This window comes from Gymnogyps californianus, unplaced genomic scaffold (genome assembly GCF_018139145.2).
Source record: "Gymnogyps californianus isolate 813 unplaced genomic scaffold, ASM1813914v2 HiC_scaffold_115, whole genome shotgun sequence".
Lineage (NCBI taxonomy): Eukaryota > Metazoa > Chordata > Aves > Accipitriformes > Cathartidae > Gymnogyps > Gymnogyps californianus.
Genome location: NW_026113996.1, coordinates 115183 through 138230, shown reverse-complemented (window position 1 = coordinate 138230; position 23048 = coordinate 115183). Strand labels below are relative to the sequence as shown.

The 23048-nt window shown below is 45.5% G+C and overlaps 1 protein-coding gene across 1 annotated transcript; it reads left to right on the top strand.

Moving 5' to 3' along the window:
• The first annotated feature begins 4175 nt into the window (after positions 1 to 4175).
• LOC127027976 (purpurin-like) lies at positions 4176 to 20739 on the top strand. The gene is made up of 5 exons (XM_050913809.1): positions 4176 to 4208; positions 14633 to 14750; positions 18039 to 18175; positions 18978 to 19090; positions 20495 to 20739. The coding sequence occupies exons 1-5, from the start codon at positions 4201 to 4203 to the stop codon at positions 20737 to 20739; spliced, it is 621 nt and encodes a 206-aa protein (XP_050769766.1). The 5' UTR covers positions 4176 to 4200.
• The last annotated feature ends 2309 nt before the right edge of the window (positions 20740 to 23048 follow it).

Sequence of the window (23048 nt, the reverse complement as noted above, 5' to 3'; positions counted from 1 at the left end):
CATCCATACGCTGATTGGTCGACTGGAGAGCCAAGGAGTGATCAGCAGGACTCACTCACCCTTTAACAGCCCCATATGGCCAGTGTGAAAGTCTAATGGAGAATGGAGACTAACAGTAGACTATCGTGGCCTGAGTGAAGTCACGCCACCGCTGAGTGCTGCCGTGCCAGACATGCTAGAACTCCAATATGAACTGGAGCCAAAGGCAGCCAAGTGGTATGCCACAAGTGATATCGCTAATGCATTTTTCTCAATCCCTTTGGCAGCAGAGTGCCGGCCACAGTTTGCTTTCACTTGGAGGGGCGTCCAGTACACCTGGAATCGACTGCCCCAGGGGTGGAAACACAGCCCCACCATTTGCCATGGACTAATCCAGAATGCACTGGAAAAAGGTGAAGCTCCAGAACACCTGCAATACATTGATGACATCATCATATGGGGCAACACAGCAGAAGAAGTTTTTGAGAAAGGGGAGAAAATAATCCAAGTCCTTCTGAAAGCTGGTTTTGCCATAAAACAGAGTAAGGTGAAGGGACCCACACAGGAGATTCAGTTTTTAGGAATAAAATGGCAAGATGGACATCGTCACATCCCAATGGATGTGATCAACAAAATAGCAGCTATGTCTCCACCAACTAGTAAACATGAAACGCAAGCTTTCTTAGGTGTTGTAGGTTTTTGGAGAATGCATATTCCAAATTATAGTCTGATTGTAAGCCTTCTCTATCAAGTGACCCAGAAGAAGAACGATTTTAAATGGGGCCCTGAGCAACAACAAGCCTTTGAACAGATTAAACGGGAGATAGTTCATGCAGTAGCCCTTGGGCCGGTCCGGGCAGGACCAGATGTTAAAAATGTGCTCTACACCGCAGCTGGGGAGAATGGCCCTACCTGGAGTCTCTGGCAGAAAGCGCCTGGGGAGACCCGAGGTCGACCTCTAGGGTTTTGGAGTCAGGGATATCGAGGATCTGAGGCCCGCTATACTCCACCTGAAAAGGAGATATTAGCAGCATATGAAGGAGTTCGAGCTGCTTCAGAAGTGGTTGGTACTGAAACACAGCTCCTATTAGCACCCCGACTGCCGGTGCTGGGCTGGATGTTCAAAGGGAAGGTCCCTTCTACACATCACGCAACTGATGCTACATGGAGTAAGTGGGTTGCACTGATCACACAATGAAGTCTAATAGGAAACCCCAGTCGCCCAGGAATTCTGGAAGTGATCACGGACTGGCCAGAAGGCAAAGATTTTGGAATATCACCAGAGGAGGAGGTAACGCATGCTGAAGAGGCCCCACTGTATAATAAACTGCCAGAAAATGAGAGGCAATATGCCCTGTTTACTGATGGGTCCTGTCGCATTGTAGGAAAGCATCGGAGGTGGAAGGCTGCTGTATGGAGTCCTATGCGACAAGTTGCAGAAACTGCAGAGGGAGAAGGTGAATCGAGTCAGTTTGCAGAGGTGAAAGCCATCCAGCTGGCTTTAGACATTGCTGAATGAGGAAAATGGCCAATACTTTATCCCTATACTGACTCATGGATGGTGGCAAATGCTCTGTGGGGGTGGTTGCAGCAATGGAAGCAGAGTAACAGGCAACACAGCGGTAAACCCATCTGGGCTGCTGCATTGTGGCAAGATATTGCTGCCCGGCTAGAGAACCTGGTTGTGAAAGTATGTCATGTAGATGCCCACATACCTAAGAGTCAGGCCACTGAAGAACATCAAAACAACCAACAGGTAGACAAGGCTGCTAGGATTGAAGTAGCTCAGGTAGATCTGGATTGGCAGCATAAGGGTGAATTATTTATAGCTCGGTGGGCCCATGACACCTCAGGCCATCAGGGAAGAGATGCAACATATAGATGGGCTCGTGATCGAGGGGTGGACCTGACCATGGACACTATCGCACAGGTCATCCATGAATGTGAAACATGCGCTGCAATTAAGCAAGCCAAGCGGTTAAAGCCTCTTTGGTATGGAGGACGATGGCTGAAATATAAATATGGGGAGGCCTGGCAGATTGACTATATCACACTCCCACAAACCCGCCAAGGCAAGCGCCATGTGCTTACAATGGTGGAAGCAACCACCGGCTGGCTGGAAACATATCCCGTGCCCCATGCCACCGCCCGGAACACTATCCTGGGCCTTGAAAAACAAATCTTATGGCGACATGGAACCCCAGAAAGGACTGAGTCAGACAACGGGACTCACTTCTGGAACAATCTTATAGACACCTGGGCTAAAGAGCACGGCATTGAGTGGGTATATCACATCCCCTATCATGCACCAGCCTCTGGGAAAAATCGAGCGATACAATGGGTTGTTAAAGACTACATTGAGAGCAATGGGTGGTGGGACCTTCAAACATTGGGATACACATTTAGCAAAGGCCACCTGGTTAGTCAACACTAGAGGATCTGTCAATCGGGCTGGCCCTGCCCAATCAGAACTTTTACGTACTGTAGAAGGGGATAAAGTCCCTGTGGTGCACATAAAAAATATGCTAGGGAAGACAGTCTGGGTTACTCCTGCCTCAGGCAAAGGCAAACCCATTCGTGGGATTGCTTTTGCTCAAGGGCCTGGGTGCACTTGGTGGGTGATGCGGAAGGATGGGGAAGTCCGATGTGTGCCTCAAGGGGATTTGATTTTAGGTGAGAATAGCCAGTGAATTAAATTGTATGATCTTGATTGCTATATAACCCTGCCACTGTATGTCATCACTACTATAGCTGTTATATGCTATATCAACAGTATTACAGTAAGAATCATCTAAATTAATGAAGAATGAACTTTGACAAAACTGAGTGAAGTGCAGTAGTGATGGAACCAGGACTGACTTCAGCATGCAACAATCCAGCACCACACACCATCCTCCTGCTGCACCCAATGTCATCTGCCCACTGCACCGCACAGGAAAAGTGGTGGTGATTAATTGAAAATGCATTGGAAAGTGTGGGACCTGGACATGATGTAGATGGTATAGAATAAGGGGTGGATACTGTCCTGGTTTCGGCTAGGACAGAGTTAATTTTCTTCCTAGTAGCTGGTATAGTGCTGTGTTTTGGATTTAGTAGGAAAATAATGTTGATAACACTCTGATGTTTTCAGTTGTTGCTAAGTAGTGTTTATACTAAGTCAAGGATTTTTTCAGCTTCTCATGGCCAGCCAGCAAGAAGGCTGGAGGGGCACAAGAAGCTGGGAGGGGACACAGCCAGGACAGCTGACCCAAACTGGCCAAAGAGCTATTCCATACCATATGACATCATGCCCAGTATATAAACTGGGGGGAGTTGGCTGGGAGGGGCAGATCGCGGCTCGGGAACTAACTGGGCATCAGTCAACGAGTGGTGAGCAATTGCATTGTGCACCACTTGCTTTGTATAGTTTAATTCTTTTAGTATTACTATTGTCATATTATTATTATCATTATCATTGTTTTTCATTCCTTTCTGTCCTATTAAACTGTCTTTATCTCAACCCACGAGGTTTTTTTTTCCCTGAATCTCTCCCCCATCCCAGGGGTGGGGGGGAGAGAGCAAGCGGCTGCGTGGTGCTTAGTTGTGGGCTGGGGTTAAACCACGACATAGGTGAAATGTAGATATGTGCAAATACAAAATGAGAGAAGTCATGTTACTTGTGCAACACTAATTAGTTACCACTGTTTTCACCTTTAACAATTGTTGTGGGTTAACCCTGGTATTTGGGTCAATGCCCCATGCCTGTCAGTGTTTGAGGCATTTGGACAATGACCTTAACATGCTTTAACTTTTGGTCAGGCAGTTGGACTAGGTGATCATTGTAGGTCCCTTCCAACTGGAACTAGATGATCGTTGCAGGTCCTTTCCAACTGGAACTAGATGATCGTTGCACGTCCTTTCTAACTGAAACTATTCTATTCTAATGAAGCAGAGGTCCAATAGACAAGCAGTACATGATCACATATTGCTTTATACTGCACCTGATGCTTCCTAAATTATGCACACAATTCTGCTACCTAAAAATGGTCTAGCTATATTGTTTTGCACTTTGTGTATAGAGTACCTGACAGCATGGTAGAGCAGCAGGTATTTTGCTGTTTAAGGCAGAATACACTTTTCTACGCTAAAAATATTACTTTCATTTTAACAACAGGAATTTTTTTATTTGTGGCCAGTCCTGCTGGGAGAAGCTCTCCCTTACTTGGGAACCGTGTACTCCTGATGGAAGAGTAAGTAATAACCAGATATTTTTTTCCTCTCCTGTCTCTCTGAATTCTCCTGCCATTAATTTTAACACCACTCTCTTTATTTGTAGGAAATAGTCTTTTACAAAGTTATTGATTATATCTTACATGGAAAGGAAGATATTAGTTAACCCATGAATACACTAAATATTGGTAGCCAGCCTACTGCTATTGTTTCTCCATAGTATATAATGATACAGAGCATAGCTGAAACAAAGACTCCCTGTGATTTAATGAAATCCATAAGGAAATCATAGAATCATAGAATGGTTTGGGTTGGAAGAGACCTTAAAGATCATCTAGTTCCAACCCTCCTGCCATGGGCAGGGACACCTTCCACTAGACCAGGTTGCTCAAAGCCCCATCCAACCTGGCCTTGAACACTTCCAGGGAGGGGGCATCCACAACCTCTCTGGGCAACCTCTTCCAGTGCCTCACCACCCTCACAGTGAAGAACTTCTTCCTTATATCTAATCCAAATCTACCCTCTTTCAGTTTAAAGCCATTACCCCTTGTCCTATCACTACATGCCCTTGTAAAAAGTCCCTCTTTGGCTTTCTTGTAGGCCCCCTTTAGGTACTGGAAGGCTGCTATAAGGTCTCCCCAGAGCCTTCTCTTCTCCAGGATGAACAACCCCAACTCACTCAGCCTGTCCTCATAGGAGAGGTGCTCCAGCCCTCTGATCATCTTTGTGGCCCTCCTCTGGACCCACTCCAACAGGTCCATGTCTTTCTTATGTTGGGGGCCCCAGAGCTGAACACAGTACTCCAGGTGGGGTCTCACGAGAGTGGAGTAGAGGGGCAGAATCACCTCCCTCAACCTGCTGGCCACCCTTCTTTTGATGCAGCCCAGGATACGGTTGGCTTTCTGGGCTGCAAGCACACATTGCTGGGTCATGTTGAGCTTCTTGTCAACCAACACCCCCAAGTCCTTCTCCTCAGGGCTGCTCTCAATCCACTCATCGCCCAGCCTGTATTTGTGCTTGGGATTGCCCCAACCCATGTGCAGGACCTTGCACTTGGCCTTGTTGAACTTCATGAGGTTCGCACGGGCCCACCTCTCAAGCCTGTCAAGGTCCCTCTGGATGGCATCCCTTCCCTCCAGCGTGTTGACTGCACCACACAGCTTGGTGTCCCCAGCAAACTCGCTGAGGGTGCACTCAATCCCACTGTCCATGTTGCCGACAAAGATGTTAAACAGCGCCGGTCCCAATACTGACCCCTGAGGAACGCCACTCATCACTAGTCTCCACTCAGACATCGAGCCGTTGACCGCAACTCTTTTGAGTGCAACCATCCAGCCAATTCCTTATCCACCGAGTGGTCCATCTGTCAAATCCATGTCTCTCCAATTTAGAGACAAGGATGTCATGCGGGACAGTGTCAAATGCTTTGCACAAGTCCAGGTAGATGACATCCGTTGCTCTTCCCATATCCACCAATGCTGTAACCCCATCATAGAAGGCCACCAAATTTGTCAGGCACGATTTGCCCTTAGTGAAGCCATGTTGGCTGTCACCAATCACCTCCTTATTTTCCATGTGCCTTAGCATAGTTTCCAGGAGGATCTGCTCCATGATCTTGCCGGGCACAGAGGCGGGACCGACTGGCCTGTAGTTCCCCGGGTCTTCCTTTTTTCCCTTTTTAAACATGGGGGTTATGTTTCCCCTTTTCCAGTCAGTGGGAACTTCCCTGGACTGCCACGACTTCTCAAATATGATGGATAGTGGCTTAGCCACTTCATCCGCCAGTTCCTTCAGGACCCACGGATGCATCTCAATAGGTCCCATGGATTTGTGCACGTTCAGGTTCCTTAGATGGTCTCAAACCTGATCTTCTCCTACCGTGGGCGGTTCTTCATTCTCCCAGTCCCTGCCTTTGCCTTCTGTGACTTGGGCGGTGTGGCTGGAGCACTTGCCGGTGAAGACTGAGGCAAAAAAGTCGTTGAGTACCTCAGCCTTCTCCATGTCCCAGGTAACCAGGTCTCTCGTTTCCTTCTGGAGAGGGCCCACATTTTCCCTAGTCTTCCTTTCATCACTGACGTGCCTATAGAAGCTTTTCTTGTTGCCCTTGACATCCCTGGCCAGATTTAATTCTATCAGGGCTTTAGCTTTCCTAACCTGATCCCTGGCTGCTCGGACAATTTCTCTGTATTCTTCCCAGGCTACCTGTCCTTGCTTCCACCCTCTGTAGGCTTCCTTTTTGTGTTTGAGTTTGTCCAGGAGCTCCTTGTTCATCCATGCAGGCCTCCTGGCGTTTTTGCCTGACTTCCTCTTTGTCGGGATGCATCGCTCCTGAGCTTGGAGGAGGTGATCCTTGAATATTAACCAGCTTTCTTGGGCCCCTCTTCCCTCCAGGGCTGTATCCCATGGTACGCTACCAAGCAGATCCCTGAAGAGGCCAAAGTCTGCTCTCCTGAAGTCCAGGGTAGCGAGCTTGCTGTGCGCCCTCCTCGCTGCCCTAAGGATCTTGAACTCCACCATTTCATGGTCACTGCAGCCGAGGCTGCCCTTGAGCTTCACATTCCCGCCAACCTCTCCTTGTTGGTGAGAACAAGGTCCAGCATAGCACCTCTCCTCGTTGGCTCCTCTATCACTTGGAGAAGGAAGTTGTCATCAATGCATTCCAGGAACCTCCTGGATTGCTTATGCCCTGCTGTGCTGTCCCTCCAACAGATATCAGGGTGGTTGAAGTCCCCCATGAGGACCAGGGCTTGTGAACGTGAGGCTGCTCCTATCTGTCTATAGAGGGCCCCATCCGCTCGGTCTTCCTGGTCGGGTGGCCTGTAGCAGACCCCCACTATAATGTCACCTGTCCCTGCCCTCCCTTTAATCCTGACCCATAAGCTCTCAGTCGGCTCCTCATCCATCCCCAGGCGGAGCTCCATGCACTCCAGCTGGTCATTGACATATAGAGGGCGACACTGCCTCCTCCTCTCCCCTGCCTGTCCTTCCTAAAGAGCCTGTATCCTTCCATTCCAACACTCCAGTCATAGGAGCCATCCCACCACGTCTCCGTGATGCCAATAAGATCATAGCCCTGCAGGCGTGTGCACATCTCTAACTCTTCTTGTTTATTCCCCATGCTACGTGCATTTGCATAGAGGCATTTAAGTTGGGCCCCTGATGAAGCTGACTTACTGGCTGGAGTGGCTGGACTTCCTTTGTGCTGCTCTTCAGATGCTCTCCTGCTGACCTGTGATCCCTCTCCAGGCTCTGGGCATCTATTGCTGGCACTGGCATCAAAGTGGTAGGAGTGGGATGGATTGAGGTTCCCCTTCCCCAGCAACTTTAGTTTAAAGCCCTCTTCATCAGCTTGGCAAGCCTATGACCAAAGATGCTCTTCCCCTTCTCTGACAGATGGACCCCATCAGCCCCCAGTAGACCAGGTTTCTCAAAGCGAGTCCCATGGTCTAAGTAGCCAAACCCCTGGCTGTGGCACCAGTCCCGTAACCATTTGTTGATTCTCCAGATTTGACTGTCCTTTTCAAACCCCTTCCCTTTGACCAGGAGGACTCATGAAAAAACTACCTGTGCTCCAGAGTCCCTTACTGCCGCTCCCAGGGCTCTGTAATCCTTCTTGATACTCCTCAGACTGCTCCTGGCTGTATCACTGGTGCCCATGTGAAACAACAGCAGTGGATAATAGTCAGTGGACTGTACGAGGCTCAGTAGTCTCTCAGTGACATCCCTGATACGAGCCCCCGGTAAGCAGCACACCTCTCTAGAGTGTGTCAGGTCAGCAAATGGGTGCCTCCGTACCTCTCAGAAGAGAGTCGCCTACTACTATCACCTGTCGCCTTTTCTTAGTTGCACTGGTTGTTATACGGGGAGCAGATCAGAGCTGCCTTACTCAGCTCCAGCATCTCTCCTGATGCTCTCTCATCATCTCCATTCCAACACTATGTCCAACACGTCAGGCATGTCCTATGAGGAGCAGCTAGGGACTCTGGGCTTGTCTAGTTTGGAGAAAAGGAGGCTGAGGGGCGACCTCATTGCTCTCCACAGCTTCCTGAGGAGGGGAAGTGGAGAGGGAGGTGCTGATCTCTTCTCCCTGGTATCCAGTGACAGGACACATGGGAATGGTTCAAAGCTGCTTCAGGAGAGGTTCAGACTTGACATTAGGAAGCATTTCTTTACCAAGAGGGTGGTCAAACACTGGAACAGGCTTCCTAGAGAGGTGGTCGATGCCCCGTGCTTGTCAGTGTTTAAGAGGCATTTGGCCAATGCCCTTAATAACATGCTTTAACTTTTGGTCAGCCCTGAAGTGGTCAGGCAGTTGGACTAGATGATCGTTGTAGGTCCCTTCCAACTGAAATAGTCTATTCTATTCCAAAAGCTGGGAAGATTTGCCAGAAAATAAAAAAAACAAACAAACAAACAACTTTTAAAGGGATCAGAGCTTGTTTGGGGTTGCCACAAGTTGCTAGCAATGGAATGAGACCATGCAAAGCAAATGGATGTATCAGCCACTGGTCTCTTCCTTGGTAAACATTTGAATTGCAAGGGAAGCAGGTGCTGTGCGAAGAATAATAGTGGGCTTTAGAGCCTTTCTTTTTGCCCATGTAGCTTAGGGAAAGTGACCTAGGGGTTAAACTCCATTAGTAGTATATGGTAGTTACAGTATGGAAGAGACCATTCCCGTTAAGAATTGTCCCCTCTTTGCTAGCAGAGGTAGCTGTGTCTGTCCACTCCTCTGCTTTGAGCTGCTCCCTGTTTTTACTTGATAAGTGCAGAGAAATGTGTGTACTGTCTCTGTTCAAGCTGTGTCATGTTTACAAGAGAGCAAGAGGCTTTGGTCTTCACACCAAGAAAATGACATTCTCTTAGTTTAGAAAGGAAAGGGGCATTTCATTTTATGCCATTTAAAACTGTGAAGTATTTAAATGGCACCTTCAAATTCATAAAGCAATGATTTAACTTGCTTTTACCTAATGATGTAACACAATCAAGAACCTTACACTTGAATCACACAGGAACAAGCTTCTATATTGTATGACTTCCTTGATATGGGAAAAATCAGCAATTCTGAGCTGAAGTCACATAAACTGAGCACTCCTTAACCGATGTCCTTCAATGACCTTCATATATTCTACCACCAATGGAAAACCTTATTTCTCTTGCCTTGGTGAGGGACTAGAAAAAAATGCCAATGTTTCAGCCATTGGCAGATCTGGGAATGAACCTAGGTCCCCCAATACATAGGCATGCATATATGATACTGTATTGGGTGTATGTGGCAATGTTTTGATAGCAGGAGGGGCTGCAGGGGTGGCCTCTGTGGGAAGAGGTAAGGGGCTGCCCCCATGTTGGACAGAGCCAGTTCCAGCCAGCTCAGCAACGGCCCCACTGCAGGCCACAGCTCAGCCAGTCAGCGAAGTTGGTGGCACCTCTGTGAAAACATATTTAAGAAAGTGCAAAAACGTCGGACAGAGAGAGGAGGAGGGAACACCAAGGTTGCAGAAGGAGGTGGAGGAGGTGCCCCATGGTGCCAGAGCAGATATTCACTGCAGCCTGTGGAGGACCCATGCCGGTGCAGATGAATATTTCCTGAAGGAACTGTGGCCCGTGGAGAACCCATACCAGAACAGAGCTTTCCTGATAGGAACTGCAGCCCATGGAAGAGCCCACATTGGAACAGATTTTTTTTTCCTGAAGGCCTGCAGCCCATGGGAGAGCAGGGGAAAAGCGTGAGAGGGAAGGAGTGGCAGAGAAGAACCATTATGTACTGACTATGCCCTCCCATCTCCCCCTGCACTGCTTTGAGGTGGGGGGTAGAGGAATCAGGAATGAAGGAATGAAGTTGAGCCTGAGAGAGGGGGAAAGAAAGGTGTTTTAATGTTTGTCTTTGTTTCTCACTACCTGAATCTATTTTAATTGGCAATAAATTAAATTTTCCCCAAGTCGGATCTGTTTTGCCTGTGATGGTAATTGGTAAGTGATCTCCCTGTCTTTATCTCAATCCATGAGCCTTTTTTTTTTCATTTTATTTTCTCCCCCTGTCCTGCTGAGGACAGGGAGCGAGCAGCTGGGTGGGTGTCTGGCCCTTAGCCAAGGTTAACCCACTACAGATACTCTGTAAGGAAGCTCTGCTTTGTTAAGAATATCAATTAGACATAAAGCTAGAGCAGGAAATCCTCTCTACTTAATGAAAAATAACTGCTCCATTTGTCAAAAAGGCAACTCAAAATGCATCTACATTTAGTTGTTCTCAAGAACCCTAGTAAATAAGCACACCATTTGATTGCTAGCTGAACAGCAGGGAATTTAATGCCAGATGGGAGAGGCTATTTAGAGCTCTCACAATGTTCCATCTGTTGCTGAGCTAGCACAGATTGCTAGATCTAAGCTGGCAGAGCAATTGCAGTAAATCCCAGAGCAGCTTACCCAATGCTTATTCCAAGACCAAAATTCCTTTTCCTATGTCTCATAGGACAGGGCAGAATGTATCACTAAAGCATCTTGTCTGAATATATGTTTTACTGCAGACTGTTAAATCTACTGATTACACCTGTGCTGAGTCCAGTAAATGGAACATATGTTTTGTTTGTTCAGACCACCTTTTTCAGAAAAAAAACAGTCAGTCTCAGTCTTGATCTGAAGACATGCATCATGATGGACAGGCCTGGAAAGGGCCCTTGGCCCTTCTCTTCTTTAGCCAGCTCATCCTGCACCCCTTTGTTTTTGGAAGGGTCATTTCATGTTACATCAGTTTTAACTGATTCAGAAATATACTTTGATGTTTTTCTAGAATCCTCTTTTTTTCTAAGACCAACATGAACTACCATAATACTGTGAAACTGAAGGGCTAGTGCAATTTTTTTTCCTTCTTGCTGCAAACAGCAAATCATGCAGTGACAGATGTTATGGCCACCAACCAAAATCTTGTGCTGTAATTAGCTATTATTAGCATGTGTATAATCCCTTTGAGATTAACTAGTCACCTAAGTGTGGCTTCAAGTGTCACCTATGTTTCACAGGGACCTAAACTAAGCTGTTTTGTTGAAAACAGACTAAGTGATAAGTGTTTTAGAGCCTTTCTAATTTACAGAAAATGCTGCAACTCAGCCTCTCTCAAATCACCATTCAGTTTGTGTTGGAAAGGAACCATTTTGCACTTGAATTCTGTTTCAGGTGAGAATCCTTTGAAAAGTTGAGGGGCATCCAGACCTCAAAAAGCACTTTACATTATTTGGCCATTTAAAGAACAATGTAAAAGAAATTAAATGGGCCTTTAGTTGGTTTTCCTTTCACTCCTAAACAAAGTAAATGCTGTTGGTGAGAAATGCGAGGAAAGGGGATGCTGCCCAGGGAAGCCAAACAGGTAGCTGGTATAGTGTGTACATGAGGACAAGTTGTGCCTGAATTAAGAGAGCTTGTTATCTTGACGCTCAGTGTGGAAAGCTGTCAGCCTTGTGCAATCCCTTCAGCACCCTGCTGATCTCTGGATCTCATCTCAGAGAATGGCCGTTTGGCATCATTCTAGAAAAACAGGCCAAGGGTTCAAGCAGGACAAGGTAGATCCACATTGCCCAGGGCATGGAGCACCCAGGAACTGATCATGGCAGCTGAGCATATTTTATCTCCCTATACTTCCAGGTCTTGGTATCCCCAGATAAGACCATCCAAAATGCGCAGGGAGAAGGGGCCATTGCTTTGGGAGTGGAGCTCTCTCTTAAGGGACCTCTGGTATTTCCCAAAAAATCTTCCTGGGCCAGCAGTATAATGCTGGACAGCACTAAAGTGCTCCATCTTCCCCAAAGACACCCACTTACTGAGTACACTGAGCTCTATGGAAATGTAGATCCTGAGGTGTAGGAAGTAGCCACAAGGGTACTTACTTTTTGATGTGGCTGATTTAAAAAAAAAAAAAATTTAAAAAATCCCTACATTAAAATTCCAAAGGGCTCCTATTCTAGGCTCTTAGTATCCCTACAATGAGCAAACCCATCTGTCTCCCCCATGTGTAACTTCTCCCCTGCAGCTCTGATACCTCAGAGAGCTTTGTTCCTGGAACATCCTGTGCAAATAAGTACTGTTCAAGCCAGCTCTCGTGACCAATGGGCCAATGCCTTTTGGAGTGAGAGGGGAGCAGCAATTCTGTGCTCAGCAAGCTTCTGCCTTTTTACTTAGGGCGTTGTTTGTGAGGGGTTTGCATGCAAAACAACCACCAAAAGACAGTTTTACTCTGAACACTTGGAAGAACAGATTACACTAAGTCCTTCCCCCAGACATGCACATGCAGAATATCAGTGCCTCTAAAAAGTAGGTGGAATCTGCACAGAGGCAGCTCAAATAAGATTTTCCCCTGGCAGCAAACATTGTCTTTCCCATATAATGGGCAATCCTAAACAAATTGTCTGGAAAGCAACACATTACACATATGGGGAGAGGTTGCATGTTTCTGTTCCAGAGTTCCTAGACAAGTGATTGCAGGAAGTCCAACATGTTCGGAAAGCTTCAGACTTACTGTGAATGCCCAGACTGCTGAAGCAGTACCAAAAGGTTCAGGACTCCTTAGATTTACTCTGTAGGAACTGTAGAGTCATGCCTAATGGATATGTCCAAGACTTCTGGATGCCCAGCGGCCCGGTTGGACAAGTAACTGTCAAAGCTGGCAAGTCCTGGACAAATTTCCTGCATTTTTAACTTATACCCAGGTAAGAATTTCTGGGTAGAAAAAGTCTGGGTACGTGGATAGCCTGTGCAGAAGAGAAATTCTCTGGACAGTCAAAGAAATTAAATAAGGAAGGTGGATACAATTCACTACCAAAAAGCTTTTTCAAGTGTTTTCTGGCTTCCTATTAATTTGTGCTTTATTGTACCTGCATGGAAGGGTTCTAGCAGGAACATCTGGGGATGCTATAGCATTTGTGCAACTGGAAATGTTGATGAGACAACCTGGGAAGAATGTGTATGGAGAAGTTTTGATGCATAGGGGAACTTGGGTCTCCAAGGTTTTGATGTGGACTTGGAGGCAAAATCTTGTTTTTCATTCAGCAGATAATGTGTAACATCTATCAGATCTTGCAGGAGGATCACCTTAATTTGATGACGCAAGTATTGGAAGCGCTCATGCTAGATCTACCCAAGGCAAATGAGCAAATGTGAAAACATGCCTATGCGGATGCATATGTCTGGTCCATGAGTTTCTGATTAACATGTGTAAGGATCAGGAAGAATTGAATGAGTCAGGAGTGTGGTACAGGCACTTCAGCAGGCTTATTAGCTTTCTGGGCTGCTTTTTCCATTATGCAAAAGCTGTGTTTGTATTAGTATAGCAGTCAGACACACCAGTATGGGGATTACTGTTGTTTTTTACATAATGGATTATCCAAGATTAAGTGTTTTATTCAGGCACATGAGCAAAAATAACCAATTAGAAACTTTGCAGACCCATTATTTAAAGGCAGATGGAGGGCAATTCACACGAAACTCTCCTGCTGACTACAGCCCAAAGACTGTAGCAGAGTAGTCTCAGTGACCTCCAGCATCTCTGTCCCAACAGGTAGGTCAATATTCAGCAGAGAAGAATCAGGTTAGCATCTCCTAAAACAGAAAACTGAAGCTTGTGGCTGCAGTTGGGAACAGAATAGCTGCTTGGGAGTTTGGAAGTCCAGGGTTGGTAGCTCAGCTCAGTTTTAAATATTTTTGTTTTAACTTGGCATCAGAACAGATATTCAGGCATAAATATTCTGCAAGAGTGTCTAGGTAGGTGCTCTCTTCTCCCAAAGTGTTGAGACCAAGCATATTGGAATATGGGTGAGCTGGCATAGACTAGGAGATAAATACAACCTTGGCCAGCTTGCGGCTGTGTTATAATGGCAGATCAAGCCTCCAGAGACTGAATATCATCTGTTAAATTTGTAGAGGAAATTATCTAAATGAGACTATTGTTAAAATGTATTTTGTCGTTAGAGCAGACAGCCAGGAAATGCCTGATTAGGTCATGAAAACTGAACATAAAGAACACAGTTTTGCCAGTTTTAAAGCAAAGTGGATAAGCACCATGAAAAATTTAGAAACTATGTATTTCCAACCAACAAGGTTTTGCCAGAGCTCATCAGAACATTTTTTTTGTTGTCAAAACAAAAATTCAATTAATTTCTAATTTTATCAACTCTTATCAACCTTATCCAGAGTCTGTCTCAATTTATAATGTAAAAATTATGTGAACTGCACTATTGCTAATGGAAAGCAAAATACTCTGGCAAAATAATTGCTGTTGGTGGTCAGGGATACAGATCTGGCTGGATTCGGGCATAGCATTGATTCAGGTTTCTCAGTGAAATAGTACTGTACTCAGCATGGAATGAAACTAGTTTTAAAAATGGGGGGAATGTATTTGTAGGTACAGCACTAGCTATCCATACAAGAAATAAGACTCTGCATGTTTGCTTTTGTCTTGCAGGATGAAATATGCACAGTATGTTTTCCTGGCATTGCTCTTCTCCACTGTTGAATATAGCCTAGCTCAGACCTGTACAGTGGAGTCTTTCTCTGTGAAAGACAATTTTGATCCAAAGAGGGTAATTATGACTACTTCATCTACTAAACACAATATACCAGGAGAAGCTATACTGTATAAACTGGTTTTCCAGTGTATAGGATGTATTAATCTAAACTTTGTCACTAGAATGTTATATTTTTAAATATATTGTCTCTGGAACACTGTTTCTGCAGTTCGCTCTTTTTGCTAGTGTTTAACCTGATGGATGTTATGGTAACACTGACCACAGAAATGTTGGGGATGCTAGACTATTATATTTGACATAATCTTCTATTAGCTCAAGTTCAGATTGGCTCTCAGTTTTGGGGAATCCATGAATGGAACACTTTTTAGATTATCAATAGAAGGAAAGGTCAAACAAGTACCCTGGAGGACTTACATCCACTGCTGTCCATTCTTGGGAGTCAGGTCAACACAAATTTTTAACTAAGCTGGGTATCCTAAACAAAGACTAAGTTCTAAATTATTTCTCTGCCTCTGAACAGAAAACCAGGGCTAACTTTGTTTTGGAATGGTCCAGAATGGTGTGCCAGTACCTGTTTGGACTGGTTGTCTACAGAACATGCCATCGTGTCATTTCCAGCCACATCCAGAATTTGTGGGGTTCCAGAACTTTTTTCCTACAAAATTGGCCTTGCTGAAAACAAACACATTTCTGGGGAGAATGCTTTGAGAACTCCAGTGTTTTGATAAAGCAGTGTTATTCTTAGCTTCATGTATTCGGAAGTTACAAATTCTATCATCATCTCAATCTTCCTTAAGCATGTGTTGTGGTTTAACCCCAGTCAGCAGCTAAGCACCACGCAGCTGCTCCCTCACTCCCCCCCCACTCCCAGCAGGATGGGGAGGAGAATCGGGAAAGAAGGTAAAACTCGTGGGTTGAGATAAGAACAGTTTAATAACTAAAGTGAAATATAATACTAACAATAATAATAATGAAATATAATAATAATAATAATAATAATAGTAATGAAAAGGAATATAACAAAAAAAAGAAGAGGGAAAAAAAAGGAGGGGAAAAAAAACCCCAGTGATGCACAATGCAATTGCTCACCACCCGCTGACCGATGCCAGAGCAGCAATCCGTGCCTCCCGGCCAACTCCCCCCTGCTTAGATACTGGGCATGACATTCTATGGTATGGAATATCCCTTTGGCTAGTTCAGGTCAGCTGTCCTGGCTGTGTCCCCTCCCAGCTTCTTGCACACCTGCTTGCTGGCAGAGCATGGGACACTGAACAATCCTTGGCTTAAGATAAGCGCTACTTAGCAACAACTAAAACATCAGGGTGTTATCAACATTATTCTCACACTAAATCCAAAACCCAGCACTGTACCAGCTACTAAGAAGAAAATTAACTCTGTCCCAGCCAAAACCGGGACAGCATGTAACTTCCCAGACAGATTTCATCACTTTAACTGAAAAGTTGAGTTGATCAGAGCTACGTTCTGCTTCCCCCATTATGTCTACTGTTACAGGTAATTTTTGAGGCACACCCAGTCATGCAATCACTTGCTTGTACCCTATTTTGATTTCAGCACATATTCGTTTTAAATTTTCAAGGTCACTTTTTTCTAGGAATTTTTTTATTCTTAATTTCATTTCAGTTCCCCCTATTGCTAGTCACCCTAACACACTCTTTCTTTGTCATGGGCATAGTTAGCATTTTCTGCTTCTCTGTATAGACACTTTACACCATCAGAGATCATGAGCAAAAGCTTGACTTTAGCCTGTCAGCCACAACAGGAGAAACTGGCTAGTGGCTCCAGCCAGTTTGATAATGGCTTTGTGGCTATGATTTGGTCTCCTTATTGACATCCTTCACAAAGAAACCAAGGTCTAAATGGGAATAGAGAATACCTGAAATGATTCACAGCAGTAAATCCTGAGTTATGGGTAAAGCATTTCAGGATGGCATTTCAGAGAAGATTACAGTGTTGGGACACCACTCCATCAATGTCTCAAGTGCTAAAGAGTAAATGCATACAGAAATTCAGACTTCCTAGAACTATTTCTTTTAATGCCTCACAAAAGAGCATACAGATGAGTGTGTTGAACTGTATAGCAGAACCTGTGTGGTACATACCCACCCAAACTCAGACTTTTACCATAGGCCAGGCAGTGGCTAGTCTTGCAGTGGTGATTAATTCAGACAATTGTATTGGGTTTGCGTGGCCAGGTTTTGGTAGTGGAGGGGCTGCAGGGGTGGCTTCTGTGTGAAGACACCAGAAGCCGTCCCCATGTTAGACATAGCAAGTTCCAGCTGGCTCCAAGATGGACCTGCTGCTGGCCAAAGCTGAGTCAATCAGTGACAGTGGTAGACCCTCTGTGATAACACATTGAAGAAGGGGAAAAAACTGCTGCACAGCAGCAGCTGGAAGAGAGGAGTGAGAATATGTGAGAGGAACAGCTCTGCAGACACCAAGGTCAGTGAAGAAGGAGGGGGAGGAGGTGCTCCAGGCACCGGAGCAGAGATTCCCCTGCAGCCCCTGGTGAAGACCACGGTGACGCAGGTTGTCTCCCTGCAGCCCATGGAGGTAAACGGTGGAGCAGATATCCACCTGCAGCCCATGGAGGACCCCATGCTGGAGCAGGTAGATGCGCCCAAAGGAGGCTGTGACCCTGTGGAGAGCCCATGCTGGAGCAGGCTCCTGGCAGGACCTGTGGCCCCGTGGAGAGAGAGGAGCCCACGCTGGAGCAGGTCTTCTGGCAGGACTTGTGTCCCCGTGGGGGACCCATGCTGGAGCAGTGTGTTCCTGAAGGACTGCACCCCGGGGAAGGGACCCATGCTGGAGCAGTTTGTGAAGAACCGCAGCCTGTGGGAAGGACCCACATTGGAGAAGTTTGTGGAGAACAGTCTCCCGTGGGAGGAGGGACCCCACTCTGGAGCAGGGGAGGAGTGTGAGGAGGAAGGAGCGGCAGAAACAGCATGTGACGAACTGACCACAACCCCCATTCCCCGTCCCCCTGTGCTGTTCAGGGGGAGGAGGTAGAGAAAATTGGGAGCAAAGCTGAGTCTGGGAAGAAGGGAGGGGTGGGGGGAAGGTGTTTTTAAGATTTGGTTTTATTTCTCATTATCCTACTCTGATTTGATTGGTAATAAATTAAATTAATTTCCCCAAGTCGAGTCTGTTTTGCCCGTGATGGTAACTGGTGAGTGATCTCTCCCTGTCCTTATCTTGACCCACGAGCCTTTCGTCATATTTTCTCCCCCTGTCCAGTTGAGGAGGGGGAGTGATAGAGCAGCTTGGTGAGCACCTGGAGTCCAGCCAAGGTCAACCCACCACAACAATAATCTTTCATTTCAGTATGCAGGGAAATGGTATGCCCTAGCCAAGAAGGATCCAGAAGGTCTTTTTCTTCAGGACAATATCTCTGCTGAATACAGTGTTGAGGAAGATGGCACAATGACAGCATCTTCCAAAGGCCGAGTGAAGCTTTTTGGGTAAGTGTGTGCCTAACTTCTAACTCTGGCTGATGACATGATATACTAAAGAGATGGTGTCAATGGTGATTTATCCTGAGTGCACAACATGACTGAGTTGCTGTTATCAAGAAGACAAGCTCAATAAAATTAATACCTTAGAGGCCAAAGGTGATTGAGTCCTGGATTAGTTCTCAGTCTAGTTCTGGTCTAGGCCCATGATAAAACTGTTGTATAATTGCCAATTCAATGATAAAGTAAAATCTTTAATGATAGACTGGTAAAACAAATAAATTGGAATAAAAAGAGGGGAGCCAGTGTAGCCTGTGAGAAGGTGAGTAGCTCAACAGGTTTGAGGGAAGGAAATGAGTGTAAATGAGTGTTACATTAGTGGATCTTTCAATGTGATATTGTTTAGACTTCTTTGGAAAATAGTCAGTTAGCTCTTGGATACTTTTGTGAGACCTGAATAGACAGATGGAAGTCCCTTGGTGATGGCTACTATAAGGGATTACAACATGTGAAGGGATTAAGTGGTTTTCTGGGTATAGATAGAGAAGAAAAACAGAGACAGGCTAATACTAACTCTGCTGCTATTCAGTGTTTAACCAAAATATTTAACTGGGTGAGTAATGGAGTAAAGCAGGCTGCCCTGAACCTTAGGTTTAATAGCAAAGCACTCTAGGATATTTTGAGACAAGGCGAAATGAAGCTGAACAGATATGGCATACAATGTATGTGGGAAGAATACTCAAATGATAGTTGTGTATTTCTGAATGGCCTCTTCAGAAATCATGCAGGATCTCAATGGATGTCATTACAGGTTCTGGGTGATTTGTGCTGATATGGCTGCTCAGTATACAGTACCTGACCCAACCAGTCCAGCAAAAATGTATATGACATACCAGGGCCTGGCTAGCTACCTGTCCAGTGGTGGTGAGTGAATTTCTTCATCCCCCTGGGGTCAGTCTATAGTTTGTGGTTACCCAAACTTGTGTATTTCAGTATATGAGCAGTCAAAACAGCTGAGCTCAAATTGTTCCAAATGGAGACAAAGCATCCTTGGAGGGGGAAGCTTTTTCCAAGGTTTTTATCTCCACAGAAGGGGTAGAATTCAGAAATTCCCCAGGAAGCTTTTTATCTCCACAGAAGGAGTAGGATCCAGAAAATCCCCAGGGACCCTACCTGTCCACCAATTTAGTTAACAAGGAAGACACAGCTTAGAGATAGCTGACATTGCAAATAGGCTTTGTACAGCTGAGCACTGTGCTGAACCTAGGGAAGCAATTCTTCCTGGACTCCCTGAATTCCTCATAACTGGTGGGACATGACACATTAATCCAAATCTTCATCCCATCAACAAGGCACTGATCATGTCAGGCATGGCAGAAGTTTGCAGCACTACCTTAAGTCCCTCTCACAGAAATTCCTTGTGCCACACCTCATTTATGCAGCCTTCATATGCTGTAATTCCTTTTTAAATCCCCCACAGCTGTTGGGTTGCCAGAGAGACTAATTCTGGAAGTTGGGCAGTTGGGTTTCAACTTGTTAGTGCATGACAAAATATATTCCTTCCGTACTGGCAGATAAACTACACTAAAATGTACTCAGCTGAAGAACAAGACTGGAAAACAGAAGCCATCTTTTACTGAGACTATTCATATAAGAAATATGATCTGCTTGCCCTTTGTCTCAATACACCCACCTAGACAGGAAATATAAAGAGATTTTGTCATCTAAAACCCAAAGACATGTGGTCCAGCTAACACCTTTAGTCACAGAAACCAAATGTGAAAATGCACTAAGTTCAAATCTTGGCTGAACAAGAGTCTATCTTGTAGAGATACCCAGCCTTTGTGTTAAGAACTTCATGGCTATTTCTGTCATCTCAATGAAATCGAGCCTGTTCTCAAGATCACACTTTCCCATCATCCACCTTGTAACCCTCAGGCCTGTGCTTCAATCCAAGCTCTGGAGCTCTCTGACAGAGAAAACATGGATGTGTTTGATGCCTTGGTGTGGGCTGTACTCTTGTCTGTGTGGTAGAGACCAGACAGCAACGGGGCCAAGCTCAGCCCATAGGGAGTCACCCATCATTGGCACTTTTGCCATGTGCTATAACAACATGATGGGAAACATGGTGGATTCGGGGCACACCATGTTTGCCCCATTCTTCACCTCACAGTGTAGACATAAGCTAAACAATTAGAGGTGACCTTCTGTCCTTTGGGAAGATGTCCCTGCCATGTATTATAGTAAAATCTCCATCTGCTAGAATAGCACATGCATGCCTTTGCTCTGTTTTCCACCATGACAAACACATCTGATGTGATGTTTCAGGGGACAACTACTGGGTGATTGACACCGACTATGATAACTATGCTATTACCTATGCCTGCCGTAGTCTGAAAGAGGACGGCTCCTGTGATGATGGCTACTCCCTCATCTTCTCACGCAACCCTCATGGCCTTCCCCCAGCCATTCAACGCATTTTGCGTCAGAAGCAAGAGGAAATCTGCATGTCTGGCCAGTTCCAGCCTGTGCTGCAGTCAGGTATTTTCAGTTACTTAAATGCATTGGAGTGACTGCATTGGCAGCTTGTAGGACCAGGCAATTGCACTTGCTGTAAATTCAATAGAGCCATTGCAAACTAATTTTTACTCTTTTAGAAACATTTTTTGTAGTGTCATATTTAATAAGATTGTGGCTGCAAAGCAAAGTCTGTGGAAGGGAGAGCAAGTCAGATTTAGGGTGGTTCTGCAACCTTTATTTTTCCCTTATAGCAATCCTGTACTCTGAGGCTAGCACGCTATGAAAGGAAGAATGTCTTTGTTATCCCAAAAGAATCACAGAATAATTTAGGTGGGAAGGGACCTCTGGAAGTCTTTGGTCTAGCCCCCTGCTCAAAGCAAGGCTAACTTAAAGCAGGTTGCTCAAGGCCTTGTTTAGTCAAGGTTTGAATATCTCCAAGGATGGAGATCCTAAAACCTCTCTGGGCCCCTGTTTCAGTGTCTGACAACCCTCGTGGGGAAAAAGAGTTTTCCTTATAATGAGTCAGAATTTCCCATGTTGCAACTTGTGTCCATTGGCTCTTGTCTGTGCAAGTGCGAGAAGTCTAGCTTCATCTTCTCTACATCCTCCTATTAGGTAGTTGTAGACAGCAATAAGACCACCCCTCCAATCCCCCATCCTTAGCCTTCTCTTCTTAAGGTTGAACAAGCCCAGTTCTGTCAGGCTCTCCTCATATATCATAATAGATACATACAAGGGCCTGGACATAAGATACTTATGAACTTGGAAATGCTTGGCATGGCCACTTGGATAGCATTGCATTACCTTCACTCTGAGCACTGTTCCCTACAGGAAAAGTCAGTTTCAATAAGGAACACACTCATCCTTCCTAGCTGTCAGCATGATTTGATCCCTAGACTTCCTGTGTAACAGAGACTACAGAGACTGAGGGGCTCTGAGCAGCAGTTCTGCCAGTGTCTGCTGACAGTGGGAGTGAGCTGTTGCTCCACAGAAATACAAGTAGATCAACAGATCATTTTGCTGGGTTTCACAGCTGTTTTGAGAGTACCTTTGACTGGAGTTATGGAAGCTCATCTTTCAGCTCATCTGCTGTCCCTGAGATGACAAGATAAGTTTCTAGTGTTATGCTGGAGGCAAGAACTCCACTTTTAGCATGATCCCAGTGTCGTGGTTTAACCCCAGTCAGCAACTAAGCACCACGCAGCCGCTTCCCCCTCCCCGCTCCCAGTGGGGTGAGGAGGAGGAAAGGAAAAAGAAGTAAAACTCGTGGGTTGAGATAAGAACAGTTTAATAACTAAAGTAAAATATAATACTAACAATAGTAATAATGAAATATAATAATAATAATAGTAATGAAAAGGAATATAACAAAAAAAGGAAGGGGGGGGAAGGAAAAAAACCCAGTGATGCACAATGGAATTGCTCACCACCCGCTGACCAATGCCCAGTTAGTTCCCGAGCAGCGATCCGCCCCTCCCAGCCAACTCCTCCCTGTTTATATACTGGGCATGACGTTCCATGGTATGGAACATCCCTTTGGCTAGTTCGGGTCAGCTGCCCCGGCTATGCTCCCTCCCAGCTTCTTGCACACCTGCTTGCTGGCAGAGCATGGGAGACTGAAAAGTCCTTGGCTTAAGATAAGCGCTACTTAGCAACAACTAAAACATCAGAGTGTTATCAACATTATTCTCACACTAAATCCAAAACACAGCACTGTACCAGCTACTAAGAAGAGAGTTAACTCTGTCCCAGCCAAAACCAGGACACCCAGCTTGGCTCCCACACCCTCTACATGCACAACAACTTTGCTGGAGATTGGCCCTTAACTAAACCAGGTTTGAGGACCTAGACTAGGGGATTGCCTCATTAGCACATATGTTAGGCCTAGTTGGACAGGAAGTAGCTGCTAAAAATCTCTGAATGGCATGTCATTGTGTAAGCCAGTTCTCAGCTACAGAGCACATATGGGCATCCTGTAAGGTCACAGAGCTGGTAGAGGGATCCTTGTCCCTTGCACTCTATATTGCTTCCTGTAGCAGAGAAAGGGTAACTGGTTTGTGGGCTGAGTGCCTAGGTGTTAGAGTAAGCTAAAAACTCATGACCCTTTGTGATTGGTGAAGGCAAACAGAACTCGAAACTGTCCAACAGGCACAGAACAATATAAACAGTCCCCTTGACTTAATCTTGTACTGTGGTTCAGGAGTACCCTAGGATGGCTGTAGCTACAGTTTCACTGAGGACTAAAAATGCTGTTAAAGCACTGGGATGGCTTTGCAAATTCATTTGCATGGACTAAAGTTCACTTTCTCTTTCTTTACAGGGGCATGCTAAAAAATACACTTTCGGTTCTATCTTTAAGCAC

Bases quoted from the DNA above. Each gene is read 5' to 3' on its own strand.
- LOC127027976 (XM_050913809.1), top strand. The intron at 18,176-18,977 runs GTAAGTGTGTGC...ATGTCATTACAG, and splicing joins GGCCGAGTGAAGCTTTTTGG to GTTCTGGGTGATTTGTGCTG. The intron at 19,091-20,494 runs GTGAGTGAATTT...GTGATGTTTCAG, and splicing joins TAGCTACCTGTCCAGTGGTG to GGGACAACTACTGGGTGATT.